The following is a 14,444-nucleotide window of genomic DNA, read 5'->3' on the forward strand; positions in this document are numbered from 1 at the left end:
CCTAAAGGATAGGCGTTTTTCGTGTTCTTGTGCTTTCCCTCCTCCATTGAAGTTGCTAGATTGAGAAATTGAAATTCTATGATCAACGACTAATACTAAATTGTGAAACTTAAATTCGATAATTAACTGGGTATTTGACAAAATTCGATGGTGGAGAGGAAACTCAAAGGCCGCTTCAATGGGGTACTATGGCGGGGAGAGAGAGAAAACTCAAGGCTGCTTCAATGGAGTACTATGGCAGCTACAAGGAGAGAGAAACAGTAATTCTAGAGGTAGTAAAAGCTTAACTCAAGTATAATTACCGTGGTTGGGAGTGAGAGTTACTGTGGTTAGGAGTGTGAGTTACCCCGGTACTACAATAACGGACGCTTGTAATATGCCGTTAGATTGTTTGTTTGTGCCGCAATTTCTACCCTACTCCTGGAGTACTGTGAGCATGATACTCCAGGGGTCAAACGACGTCGTTCTATTATCTATCCCTACCTTCTTCTCTGTTTTCCCCTTTTTCTTCTTGCTATACTTTGTTTCTTGTATTTTTTTTTTCAATTTCATTGAATTTCTTCATCCCTGTTTTCCTCTTTTTCTTCCTGCTATTCTTTTTTTTCCTCTATTTTCTTTCAATTTATGTGAATTCAATCAATTTTTTTCTTTCAATTGCAATTTTTGAAAAGTAAAAATAGCACTAATTTAAAATAGAATAACAGAAGATATGGTTTATTTGAATATCACATATTTAGAACAAAATAACAATAGACTTTAAATAGAATAACATCAATTTGTGTACAAAGTAACACAAAGTTTAACCTAAAATAACACATAACTTGATAACTGAATAACTTAAACTTCTATTAAAAATAACATAAGATATTAAACAAAATAACAACTTAACTCAAAGGTTAAGTAGAATAATTAAGGATATATTAAAATAACAAAACAACACAAATTTAGGATTTCATTAAGATAACACATAATAAAAATAAAATAACATTAGGCTTAAAACAAAATATCATCATTTATTAAACAAATTTAAAAAATGGTGTTTTAGAAAAACGTTAAATAATTCTGCCAAAACAAATCTACTTTCAAAAACTAAAACAACACATGATGATCAACCCAAAATAACATTAGATTTTAAGTAGAATAACATTAGATATTAAGCAAAATAACATCATTTTTAAAGAATAAAATTAACAAATTAAAACACATTTTAGAAATATAAATCTGACTTCACAATCAAAAACATAATATGCGATGCTGAATAACATAAGCCTAGAAACAAAATTGATCAAAATAATAAGAACTTCTATAATTTTTGTTTTCAAATATGCAATTTCATCTAGTTTTTCATTATCATTTAATTGGTTTACCATACTTGCTTGTTTTAATTGCAAATTTCATGTTATAAATGTACAATTGCAAAATAATTTATAGATAAAATTAAACAAATACTTACTTCCCTTGATATGCATTTCGCTAATTATGTTGTTTTTGGACATGATCTTGAAGTTGAATTTGGCCTTTAATGGACAAGAAATTTGCAGGAGTAGTTCAAATGGAGAGAGAAAGTGAAAGTAGTGGAGTAGAAATGAAATGATTTGATTTTTTTCATCTACCTTTCTTTTATATATGGAGTTAGTTTCATGCTATTGCTTTTCCTAAGTTGTTATTTTGTCAAATTAGCCTGGCATGCTTCAATTTCTTTTACTGGGTTTTAATCCCATATATTAGATTGGGCTGGGCCCTGGAGTACAATACTAGGTACTCCATGAGTACCTAATACTAATTGTGTTTGTGCATATGGCAAATGTCAGATACTTTAGTATACTTTATTATTGTTTATTGACTACACACATATTCCAATGCGATTTAATTACAAAAATGCCATGTGCTAAACTTGGTTAATTTAGCACATTTTTTTTTACAGCTAGGAAACAAAAAAACCCCAAAGAGTACCCCTATCTCCCACGTCTGGCCCGAACTGCCAGATCATGAACCCTAGAGGTAACCCTTCTTGGTACAAAAAAAACAACACAAATAAGTGATACTAGAACTAAGGCAAAGGATATCCAAGAAGGAGTTAAGCAACTTGGTAATTTAGCACAGTTATAAACTTGTATTTCCTCATAAAATAAAAAGCCATCTTTTCCATAGACCAATATTTTCTATCCATCCCTTGAGCTAAATCCACCAAATTCGACACCTCCAACTCCAGTCTACAATTTCTTAAGACCTTTTTATCCCTTCCATTATTCACCCCAACAAAGGTGATCCTATCATCCGCGAGGAATTTACGTAGAGTGGCGGGTGCCGAGGCAGGGTAACATAGTTGGAAGATGAGGCAGTTGTTGTCTATGCAGAGTTGGAGAGTGGTTGCTGAAGCGGAGATGCCCTTGGTGCGGGGATAGTTCCATTGGACACCGAGGCCGACAACGAGGGAGGAGGAGGAGATAGAGTGTATGTAGTCGCGGCGAATGTTGTATATCCATTGGCGTGCCACGACGGGGGTGGAGGTGACGATGGTGTGGATTGGAGCTCTGAAGAAGCTGACGGAGAAGACACGGCGTCGAGTGTTGTATGAGTTGTCGAGAGACGTAGTTTTGATAGATTGAGGATTCATGTTTGTGTGATGCTTTATTTGTGACTTTGCGTGCTTTCTTTGGGGTTTTTACTAGGGCATAGGGGAAAAATGTACTCATTCGGTTGTGTGAGAGAGACTTATTTTTTGTTATTTCAAAATTAATAAAGGATAAATCTTTTTTTTTTTTTCACAAAATAAAGGATAAATCTTAATACTGAGTACAATATCTTTTATGAAGATCAGAGCTTGAAGCTTTATCTTTCTCTAAATTTTTTTTTATTTAACAGGATAGATTTTTAGTTAACAAAGTTTTAACTAAAATAGTTTAGATAAATTCTCTAAGAGGTCATATGTTAGGGGCTTTTTTTTTATTTGCTGAACTGAACTGAATATTTTATGAGAGCAGGAAATTAGGAATTGAATTGAAGAGAACATGCCTAGAGCTTGTTATGTTGACTCAAAATTGGAATTTTTAAGAATTAAAACCAACATGCTTACAATTTTGTGTTTTAGTAAAACAATGTTTCAATGAATAAACGCATTTTAATAATTTTAGTTTTTATCATTTCAAAAGTAAAATGTAGTTAAAGGGCCTGTTCTCATACGATTATTTTCAGTTTAGTTTAGTTTAGTTCAGTTCACCTCTAATAAGTTCAGTTCTGCTCATTTCAATCAATGAGATCAGACCCTAAGTCATCATTCCCACCTTTCTCAAGTGTTAACCATACTTGTTTAATCTTGTGTATTTGATTTTTGATCGGGCCGGGTAGTATAGGTGCATGGTTAAGAGGGGTGATGGCCGACCGATTTACGTGCGTGGTTAAGAGGGAGTGGCCGGTCGGTTTCAAATGAGATTAGGGCCTTAGGGGCGGGTTTAGGGTACTCGGGTTGAGTCAGTTTTTGACAGCTCTAGCTATAATCCACACTTTTTGAGGAAATTTTAAGGTTTCAGGGCCCAGTAGCAAAAAGTGTTGAGACCATAGGGGATATATCTCGGGGTTATATAATGACGTTTGAAACCATATATGATCATTATATGTTGTCATCATAAACGTACGTGGTAGGCTTGACTTTACAAAATCACTGCAAGTTATGAACGGGTAAAATGACCGTTTAAGGGCATATTTGGATAGTTCCACCGACCCAATTGGACTCCCGAAAGGTATTAGGGACCATGGAAAACATCTCGGCAATTTTTATGGAGTGCGTGGAATTTTCTTGGGACCATAGACAACAAATTGTGTTTAACATATTGGCTAAATGTACTACAGGTACATATTAATTCTGTTTTATTTCCTGTACCAGTTTTGACATTTGAGCAAGTTTTCTTTGTAATGATCTTCGTATGTGTTTAGGCAAATCTCAACAAGGACATATGAGAATCTGCTAGGTTTGAGGGGTAATAACAATCATACTACCAAAACCATACAAATCTATTATGAACGATTGATAAAGCAATAGATAAACAATAAATGAGCAATAAGTAGACGATAAGAATTCAACTATGTAAAGAGACTAAGTTCAGAAGTACAATACTGAGCAAGGACAAGCCTCCTTCTTCAGTAGGAATGAAGCTCCGTAGATAAAAGTAGAGTAATTCTATTATATTTAGAGTATGCCTGTGTACATGAGAGCTGAAAATGTCTAATTATACTTATTTATACCTATGGATCTCTAGGTTTTACAAATATCTTCTGAATATATTCAAAATAAAGAAGATCTTCTTGATTTATCTTCTTCCCTGTTCTGTAGGTGTATCTTTGGCAAGTATCCTCTTGATTGATATGAATGATGCTGCTTTCCTTGTTTACTCTAATCAAGCCGTTTTGCCTATTCTTGCTGAACCATTGGTCTTGGATTGGTGCCCTAAATGTAATGGGTCGTATGATAATACGGGCCCAACATTTGCCCCTAATTTTTATTTCCAAGTATTGGAAGTGAAAATTACCTAAAGAAAATGCTTAGAAATATTTTGAAATTTAGAAATTGCTCCAACGGTTAGCAAAATAGAAAGTGGTGGCGGTTTTAAGGCAACTTCCTCGATAACTGTGAAGGGCGGTTTATTTCCGTCTTTGGTATTTATTAGGTGTGCAGGCTCTTGTCTAATCACTTCAATTGCTTTGCCCCAATTTCAATTTCATCAGGTATTTTCTCTCTCTTCTCTATTTGCTCTGTTTTTCACTTTGTATTTTTCCTCTTGTTTTTGCGATGGATGATCATGTGAAAGTGATGTTTGCTGGGGTGGATGAGGGTGTGAAAAAGCCAAACTTGGTGGCGCAGAACGTCTTTCCTGCCAAGGATGTCTATCCTTCCACTATTATGAAGGAGGAAGTTTAGAACATCGCTGCTATTGCGCGATTTCCTGATGGGGTTGTGGTGAAAATTCCATCTTCTAGGGAGAGGGCTGACTGGACTGCTCCTGGTTGGGTGTGTTTCTTCGAGTATCCCTTTGTAATTGGGCATACTTTCCCTTTTTCTGCTCTTTTTCGTCAATTTCTTTCTAGAATTAGGGTTTCACCTTGTCAGTTATTGCCCCAGACTTGGGGGGTGTTGAGAATTTTGGATTTGCTGATTGCAAAATTGGGTATAGATTTTGATGTGAGGGATTTGTGTTATCCTTATACTATTAGGACCAGTGGTAAGGGTCGGGTTGATCTTCGTTTGAAGGATGGTGTTGGTCCTTTGGTGACTGATTTGGAGAAGGCGTTTGACAAGAAGTGGTATCACAAGTTCTTCTTTGGGAGGATTGATTCGTTGGGTGATGATTGTGATTTTTTGATTGACACTGTTGAGGCTGAAGGTATTTTGTTTTCTTATTCTTCTATGTTCTTCTCTCCTTCTTTGTTGATTTGGGCTTATTTGCTTGTTGGTTGCAGTGAGTAAATTGAAGCAGCGTTCTCAGTCTCCGTCCCTGATAGACTAGTTGTACGAGTTGAGTGCAGACGAGAGATCCTTCATCAAGTTGACGCAGCCTGAAGCAGTTATTCAAATCAAGTCTCTGGACGATTCTGATTCTGAGCAGAAAGTTGCCCCAACTATGTCTCAAGGTTTGTTTTCTTTCCTTCTTGTGCGTTTTGATGTTTTGCTGTATTAGTTTTTGGTAGATGTGCCTGGTTGATGCAAGTTTGTTTCGCTTTTGCTTGATTCAATTTGAGGGTTTTCAGTTTGTTTGTTTTTCTTGAGTCAGTTATGTCCTTACTGAATATACTTGTTGTGTTTCCTGCTGGGTATGCCAATTGTGTCCCTTGCTGCGCTCCTTTTTGAATTCCTCTATGTTCCTTGTAGATACGTCGAGGTCACTAAGGTCTCATGATCTTCTTAGCTTGTCTTCCATCTTGGGTCGCCTCAAGTCTCGCTCGTCCCCTCAGACCTCTGAAACTGTTCCTATCAAGATGGTTGGTTCAAAAGGTGTCCCTCCTCCGCCTCCGCCTCGCGCTAGTCTCAAGAGAAAGCTGGAGATGCCTATCGATGTTGATGCTGCTGAGTTTTCTTTTGATTCTCTGGCTCCGCATGTGGATACCCTGCTGTTTCCTTCTTTCAAAAATCGTCAATCCTCGATGACTTTTGCTGACCTTTCTCAAGAGGCTGCTGTGCAATCTTTCCAAGTATAGTATACTCCAAAATTTTTTTTTATAAATTCAACATTACTGAGTTATGCTTCTCACATTTTAACTTTGTTTTGCAGAGCCTTCAGTCTTGCCTGGGTGTCTTAGGCAAGGTGTCAGAGTTTACTCGAGTGTATGAAACTATGAAGAAGGAGCGTGATGCTCTGTCTGACAAGTACAAAGCTGCTACTGAGGCCCTGAAGGCTGAACGGACTAAGCATAGGGACTGCATTGCTGAGCGAGATGGGCTGAAGGGTACTCTGAAGGAAGCTGCTAACGAGGCCATTGATTCTGCTACATACTACTATGGGAAGGCGCGTCTTAAGATGATGGAGGATTTTCAACAAGAAAAGCATGAGGCCTGGGATTATGAAGGTGATAAGGCTTCCTTTGCTGCTCCTGGCTCATTGCTGTTGAGCTTTGCTGATGAGGAAGTGAACTCCCCTCACAATGAAGAGGTTAAGGATGCTCCAGAAAGTATGAAACCTATTGCTGAGGAGGTGGTCTCTGCTGATAACATGGGGGAGAATTAGTTTAAGTGGTGTTGTGTCACCTTAAAAAAAATGTAAAGCTTTGAACGATGTTTGTTTTTACTGCCTTAGTGCAGTTGGATAATTTGTCTTTTGTGCTACATTTCTGTGGCTGGATAATTTGCTTATTTTGTTGCTATGCAACTAAGTATTTCTGTCTTTCTACTATGTTGATTTTTGTTTCTGTATAGTGTGTTGCGATTGTGCTACAGTTGTATTACAGTTGTATTTGAGTTGTATTACAGTTATATTATTGCTTACATGTGTTTGCTTGCCTTGTAAGAATAGTAGGTCTGTTCTGTGCAAGAATGACTGATCATCGTTCTGCGGTGACTTGCTTCATTCTTGCCTAGTAGTGTAAGTAATGTTCCTTACAAAACAGAATAAGGTGAGGGGTGGCCATGGGTTTCCCCAACGGCCCTCCGATGCCAAAGTCAGTACTCGTAATGATCATAAATCAAACTGACAAAGAGTAAGGAGAGAGGAGTACCTTTCGTGCTGATTTTGGCTGTTGGAGATTTTTGTGTTTTTCTTGTTTTTTTTTGTTTTTTTGCTTGTTTTTCTGTTTTTTTTTATTTTTGTAAATTAAAAGACAAAATTGAAATGATAACTACGTACCTTTGTTTCCTCATAAATGATATAGTTTTAGGTGTGCTGCGTTCCAGCTTCGCTATACTTCTTTTCCTTCTGCATTTCTGAGTCTGTACGCTCCATTACCTACTACCTTAGTGATCTCATAGGGTCCTTCCCAGTTGGGTGCTAGTTTTCCCGCATTTACTTCCCTGGTGTTTTCGTATACCTTCCTGAGAACCTAATCTCCTTGAAGACTCTTGTTCTGACATTCTTGTTGAAAGACCTTGCTACTTCTTGTTGATATGCTGCCATTCTCATTCGTGCGTCTTCTCTAAGTTCTTCCACTGTGTCTAGGTTGTGGATTAGTTCTACTTGATTCATTTCTTCTGTCATTAACCCATACCTTGCTGTGGGTACTTCTACCTCTGTTGGGATTACTGCTTCACATCCGTACACCAATGAGAAAGGAGTATGGCCTGTAGCGCCTTTAGGAGTTGTTCTATCAGCCCACAGTATGTTGGGTAATTCGTCTGTCCATTTTCCTTTGGCTCCTTCCAACCTTTTCTTCATGTTGCCTATAAGGACTTTGTTGCTCGACTCTACCTGTCCGTTTGCTTGTGGGTACCTCGGAGTAGACGTGATAAGGGAGATGTTTCATTCCTTACAGAACTTGGTGGTCTTGTTGCTGATGAACTGGGATCCATTGTCTGTAATGATCTCTGCTGGTACCCCAAACCTGCTTAGAATGTTTCTTTTTATAAATGAGATGACATGCTTGTCCTTGATTTCCTTGTATGCTTCTGCTTCAATCCATTTGGAGAAGTAATCCGTCATTGCTAAGAAGTACACTCTCTGTCCTGATGACGGGGGTAGCTTTACTATATCCATTCCCCACTTCATGAATGGCCAAGGTGTCAATGTTGGATGTAGTTCTTCTGATGGCTTGTGTGTCAAGGGTGCATGTTTTTGGCATGCTAGGCATTTCTTAGCGAACTCTGCTGCATCCTTTCTCATGCTGGGCCAGTAGTATCCCATTCTGAGTGCTCTGTTGGCTAGATTCCTTCCTCCGGAATGATTTCCGCATTCTCAGCTGTGTAGGGATTGTAAGACTTGCTGAGCTTCTTTTCCTTCCAGGCATCGTAAGAAAGGTCCTGCTGCAGATTTCTTGAAGAGTACATTGCTGATTAGACAATACTTGGAGGCTTTCTGAGCGAATGCTTGAGCTGTTACTTTTCCTGTTGGTTTCGTGTTGCCCAAGAGGTATTCTTTCAATGGTGTTGTCCAGCTGTTGTCTTCTTCTTCTGTAAGGCTCGTTTGAATTTCGTAGACACTCATGGTTGATTCTTTCTCTATGGCTGGTGAGAGTACATGCACTAGGGAGATAGCTCCAAAACTAGTAGAAAAATTGAAAAAGGCACCGCCCAATGGCCACCGGTTTTTGAAAACCGGTGGCTTAAAAAATGGGCGGGATAAGCTAATTCACATTGCCACCGGTTCAAACCGAACCGGTGGCATAAATAATAAAGGCCACCGGTTTGAACCGAAGGCAATAATCAATAAAAAAAAACACCCCCCTTATAAACCCCAAACCCTACCTCTTTTCCTCTTAGCCGCACCTCCTTCTCTCTCCTCTTTCTCTCTCCTGCTCTCCCCTTTCCTCTTTCTCTTTCGTCTTCTCTGTTCTCCACGAAGCTAAGAGTTCTCCCCTAGATCTCCTCATTCTCTTTCTCATCTCCTTTTCTTGCTCTTCTCCTTCGTCTCTTTCTCCCTCTTCTCCTTCGATTTCCTTTTTTTTTTTAAACATCTCCTTCGATTTCCTCGTCTCCTTCTCCTTCAATCTCCTCGTCTCCTTATCTTTTCTTTCCACCATCACCAAGATCACCACCGCAACAATAACACCACGAAGACGTGCACCACGAAGACATGCACGAGGTTTGTGTTTAATTTTTTTTTTCTTGATTTTTCTTGGTTAATTAATTGGATTTTGTTGGGTTAAATTGAATGAATTTTCTGGGTTTAATCGATTGATTTTTCTGGGTTTAATCGATTGATTTTTCTTGGTTTAATTGATTGATTTTTCTTGGTTTAATTAATCGGATTTTGTTGGAATTTTTTGAGTTTCTTAATCGATTTTAATCACTTTTAATTCTGGGTTTTTTTTTTTTGTTTTTTGAGTTCGTGAATTAATTGTTAGTTGGGTGGTTTAAGGGTGGTAGGTGGGTTCGGTGCATGTGGGTTAAGGTGGGTCTGGTAGGTGGGTTCGGTGTAGGTGGGTTAAGTTGGTGGGTGGGTCTGGTGGGTGAAGGTGGGTGTTCGGTTGAAGGTTAAGGTGGTGCGGATGGTGGGTTAAGGTGGTGCTGTTGGTGGGTTAAGGTGGTCGGGTGGTGACTGGTGTGAGATAGTTCTGGGTTTAATTCGATTTAATTCTGGTTTTTTTTTCTCTTTTCTGAGTTCGCGAAAATCAATTTCAGGGATTTAATTTTATTTTTTTTTAATTTTTTTTCCTGGGTTTTTGTTTAATTTCTGGGTTTTTGTTTTTGTTTATGTGGGTTTTTAAACTGATTTTAATCAATTAATGGTTACATGCAGTGTTTTGGTTATTATTTTTTTTCCACAGCTTATTTTAATCGATTTATTTTTTTGTTTTAATTGATGCAGGTATATTGATAAGATCTTAAATCGAAGAACCAAGATGCAAGAATAGTGAATTAGATGTTGTATGGGGTTTTTTAGATTTTAATGTTGTAATTATATTTTAATTTAATATTGGAATTTTAGTTTGTAAATCTGATTATCTTAGTTATTTGGAACTGTTTTATGAGAAATTTATTTGTAGTTATTATTTACTGGTTATTGATGAAAATATGTGTGTTTCATGTATATTATGCATATATATGTTTCTGCAACATTTTAAGTGAAAAAAATGCAAAAAAAAAAAGAAAAAAAAAATTGTTTTTTTAGGGTATTATTGACACCGGTTAACCGGTGGCAATAGTTGTTAATACAAAAAAAAAAAAAATTCGGGAACGACTATTGCCACCGGTTAACCGGTGGCAATACTTAATTTTGCCACCGGTTTTGAACCGGTGGCCTTTTCAACCGAGTATTGCCACCCCCCAAATGACCACCGGTTCAAAACCGGTGGCATAGGGGGGTTTTGAACCGGTGGCCAATTGATATTTTCGCCTAGTGCAAATTCTTCTAGGTTGATGTTTGATCCCAAGTTTGCTAGGGCGTCTGCTTCAGTGTTCAAGTTTCTGGGTACTTGTTTTATCTTGAATTCCTTGAACTCTTTAATGAGCTTCTTTATGACTTCTAGGTAAGCTATCATCCTGGTGTCCTTTGCTGCATATTCCCCGTTGATTTGGTTTACCATGAGTAAAGAGTCAGAAATTACTTCAGGTGTTGTATCTTCATGTCTTTTGCAACGGTTAATCCTGTGATTAGTGCTTCGTATTCAGCTTCATTATTGGTAGCCTTGAAGTTACACCTTATTGTCTGTGCTATCTTGTCTCCCTGGGGTGATGTCAGTACTACTCCTAAGCCTACTCCGCGTATGTTTGTTGTGCCATCTGTATGAAGTATCCATTTCTGCGCAGCTTTTGGTTCCTGTAGCGCCAGCACTTCCTTCTGCGCTTCTTCTTCAAGGGTAGGGCTGAAGTCTGCCACGAAGTCTTCCAAGGCTTGTGATTTGACTACTGTCCTGGGCTCGTATTGTATATCGTATCTGCTCAAGTGTAAGACCCATTTCTCCATCCTTCCTGACATCTCTGGCTTTCTCATGATAGCTCTGATAGGATAGTTGGTACGTACTTGTATGGAATGGCTTTCAAAGTATGGACGTAACTTTACTGAAGCAATGAATAAGGCTAGAATGATTTTCTCTAATGATGCATCCCTCGTTTCCGCACTGATTAGGGTTTTGCTTACGTAGTAAATTGGGAACTGTTCCTTGTCTTCCTCTCTTGTAAGAACTGCACTGACCGTCCCTTCAGACACTGCAAGGTATAACTGGAGTGGTTCTCCTTCTTTGGGCTTGGAGAGAATCAACGGGTTGGCTAAGTATTCTTTCAGCTTCTGAAATGCTTCATCGTGCTCTTGTTCACACTTGAATTCCTTATTCTTCTTCAGTACTTCGTAAAAGGCTCTGTTCTTTTCTGAAGACTTTGAGATAAACCTGTTCAGTGCCGCAATTTTCTCTATTAAGCTTTGTACATCCTTCTTAGATTTTGGTCGCTCCAGGTCTAGGATGGCTTTGACCTGTTCTGGGCTGGCTTCTATTCCTCTCTGTGTGACCATGTATCCTAGGAACTTTCCTTATTGTACTCCAAATGTGCACTTTGTGGGGTTTAGCTTCATTCCGTACTGTTTCAGGATGGCAAATGCTTCTCTAAGGTCTTTGACATGATCTTCTGCCTTCTTGGATTTAACCACCATGTCATCTATGTAAACTTCCATTGTGTTTCCAATCTATTCTTCAAACATCTTGTTCACCAACCTCTGGTATGTTGCTCCTGCGTTCTTCAATCCAAAAGGCATTACCTTGTAGCAGTATATCCCTTGACTGGTAATGAAGGCGGTTTTCTCTTGGTTGTCCTTGTCCATGAGGATTTGGTTGTAGCCGCTGTAGGCGTCCATGAAGGATAGCAACTCGTGCCCTGCTGTAGCGTCTACCATGGCATCGATATGAGGTAAAGGGAACGGGTCTTTTGGGAAAGCCTTGTTGATCTCTGTAAAGTCTATGCAGATTCGCCATTTCTCGTTCTTCTTCCTGACTACCACTACGTTGGCGAGCCATTCTGGGTATTTTACCTCTCTGATCTACCCTGTCTTCAGTAGGTTCTGAATTTCCTCATTGATAATCTTGTTCCTTTCTGGCGCAAATTTCCTTCTCTTCTGTTTCACTGGTGTATGCATTGGATCCACGTTTAACTTGTGGGTAATTACGTTTGGGGAGATGTCTTTCATGTCTTCATAGGTCCAAGCGAACACATCTTTTTCTTTGTCTATAAAGTCGTAAATTTGCTGTCTGAGTTCTGCCTTTAGTTCTGATCCTATTTTGACCTTTTGATCTGGATGTATGGGGTTCAACTGGACTTCTGTAGCTTCCTGTTCTTCTGATATGCTCAATTTCTCTTGGCCCAACTGACCCTCTGATTGCTATGCTGAACTCTTTTCTGCAGATGTTGCTTTCAGTGCTATCTTGTAACATTCTTTAGCTTCCCTTGGATCCCCTCTGATTTCTTGAATCCCCCACCTAGTAGGAAACTTGATGACTTGATGGTATGTAGAAGGGATGGCTTTCATCTCATGTATCCAGGGTCTACCCAAAATCATATTGTATGAGGACAGAGTGTCGATTACTAGGAACTTGACCTGTAGGTTGATCCCTTTTGCGTATGTTGCCAATGTAATCTCTCCGCTTGTCTTTTTGGTTTCCCCACTGAATCCTACCAGCATTGTTGACTTGTTGACGATGTTCTTCTCATCTATGTTCATATGTTTCAAGGTGTCCAGCATGATGATATTTGCAGAGCTTCCATTGTCAACTAGGATTCGCTTGATCATGCAATTTCCGACTGGGAATGAGATCACTAGACCGTCATGATGACCTTCAACTGCATCGCTTTCTTCAAACATGATGGGGATGTCTATCTTGGACTTCTCCCTCTTGTCTGGTTGATCTTTGTTACTCTCTTTTGCATGTCGCTTTGCTGCTGAATATGTTAAACCGCATACTTCTGACCCTCCTAATATGAAACAGATGGTTTTGGCAATTGGAGGTGGAGGTGGAGGACCTCCTTGCTTAGACTCTCTTTCCTTCCCTGAAGCTTTAGATCTATCTGACAGGAGTTCTTTGAGGTAGCCTTTCTTCAGCAAGTATGCAACTTCCTTTCTGAGTGCGACACATTCATCAGTAGTGTGACCGATATCTGAATGGAAATCACATCATCTGGACGGATCTTTCTTCTCCCCAGGCCTATCACTCCTTCTGGGCCATTGTACGGTATCTCCCATCTTGTTTAAGGTCCTTATTACTCCTGCAGGATTGACATTGAAGCAATAGTCATGTAACTTGGGTGGAAGTTCAGGATCTTCCCTCCAATCAGAAAATTCTCCTTCAACAGCATTGACTGATCCCTCATCAAAGCGTGAACGCTGATACGGCTTGAATTGATGGTCTCTTCTGGGAAAGTTGTTGTTCCTTCTTGACGGACGATCTTCGTCCTTTCTGAGCTCTGGAGTCTTTCTTGCATATGCATCTTCTTCAAATCTGACTTGAGCCATTGCTTTAGCTTGCACGTCTTCAAAGGTCGTACAGGGATACTTGGTCAATTCTTTGTAGAGCTCGCTATGGTCTAGCAACCCTCTTCTGAATGCTTCAATTGTTGTAGGAGCATCACACTTGTGTATCCCAATCTTTTCTCTGTTGAGCCTGTTAAGATAATCCCTCAAAGATTCACCGTGTCTCTACACAACACGGTATAGATCTGATGACTGCTTCTCTATGTTCCTGCTGCTGGCGAACTGGACCTTGAATAGGTTTACCATTCCTGCAAAAGATCGAATTGTCCCATTATCTAAATTAATGAACCAAGTTAAAGCTGGACCTGATAATGTGGCTCCAAAGCCTTTGCACATGATAGCCTCTCTGATGTCTCTGGGGATTGAGCTTGTCATCATCTTCTGTTTGTAGAGGGACACGTGCTCATCAGGGTCTGTTGTTCCATCATACATAGCCATGTTGGGTGTGCTGAACCTCTTTGGCACTTCTACCATAGCGATCTCTTCTGAGAAAGGAGACTTTATATAGCCATCTGATGCCTCTTCCTCCATGGGCTTTGGCATTCCAGGAATCTTGGCGATCTTGGCCTCGATTTCTTTGAGGTACTCTTTGACTACCTTCTCTATCTTTCCTTCCTCAGATCCTTCTTGACTATTTTGCTTGCGAATTCCTGCATCCAAAGAGTCTAGATCTAGGGTTGTTTCCCTAGTGTTAGATCCTTTTTCCCCGTTAGGGGTATGAAAAGTACCTGACATATCAAGCTGCATGGCTATACTTTCAGTGTTCTTTCTGGTGTTAACGGTTTTAGAAGCAACTGATTGTATTTGGCTACGGAGGGCTTCATTTTGTTTGGTGAGACTGGTGAGTTTGGC

The 14,444-nt window shown here is 39.2% G+C and overlaps 3 protein-coding genes across 3 annotated transcripts; all 3 read right to left on the reverse strand.

Annotated features, from left to right (window-relative positions):
- Positions 1 to 2,077: 2,077 nt before the first annotated feature.
- Positions 2,078 to 2,617, reverse strand: LOC145619794 (uncharacterized). Its single transcript, XM_081674487.1, has one exon. It carries the CDS (start codon positions 2,615 to 2,617, stop codon positions 2,078 to 2,080), a length of 540 nt encoding a protein of 179 aa, XP_081530613.1.
- Positions 2,618 to 7,487: 4,870 nt separating this feature from the next.
- Positions 7,488 to 7,856, reverse strand: LOC145619795 (uncharacterized). Its single transcript, XM_081674488.1, has one exon. It carries the CDS (start codon positions 7,854 to 7,856, stop codon positions 7,488 to 7,490), a length of 369 nt encoding a protein of 122 aa, XP_081530614.1.
- Positions 7,857 to 12,446: 4,590 nt separating this feature from the next.
- LOC145619797 (uncharacterized) lies at positions 12,447 to 14,339 on the reverse strand. Its single transcript, XM_081674489.1, has 4 exons — positions 13,927 to 14,339; positions 13,769 to 13,840; positions 13,293 to 13,722; positions 12,447 to 13,178 (listed from the first exon to the last, which is right to left on the reverse strand). Exons 1-4 carry the CDS (start codon positions 14,337 to 14,339, stop codon positions 12,447 to 12,449), a joined length of 1,647 nt encoding a protein of 548 aa, XP_081530615.1.
- Between the last annotated feature and the right edge of the window lie 105 nt (positions 14,340 to 14,444).

The sequence above is a fragment of the Chenopodium album genome, chromosome 27, assembly GCF_948465745.1.
Source record: "Chenopodium album chromosome 27, dcCheAlbu1.1, whole genome shotgun sequence".
NCBI lineage: Eukaryota > Viridiplantae > Streptophyta > Magnoliopsida > Caryophyllales > Amaranthaceae > Chenopodium > Chenopodium album.

Excerpts from the sequence above, each read along its gene's own strand:
- LOC145619794 (XM_081674487.1), bottom strand. The coding sequence starts at position 2,617 with ATGAATCCTCAATCTATCAAAACTACGTCTCTCGACAACTCATACAAC.
- LOC145619795 (XM_081674488.1), bottom strand. The coding sequence starts at position 7,856 with ATGAAGAAAAGGTTGGAAGGAGCCAAAGGAAAATGGACAGACGAATTA.
- LOC145619797 (XM_081674489.1), bottom strand. The coding sequence starts at position 14,339 with ATGCAGCTTGATATGTCAGGTACTTTTCATACCCCTAACGGGGAAAAA. Across the intron at positions 13,723-13,768 it reads GCAGTCATCAGATCTATACC|GCTCAACAGAGAAAAGATTG; the intron begins GTGTTGTGTAGA and ends TTATCTTAACAG. Across the intron at positions 13,179-13,292 it reads TAAACAAGATGGGAGATACC|GAAGTTGCATACTTGCTGAA; the intron begins GTACAATGGCCC and ends GCACTCAGAAAG.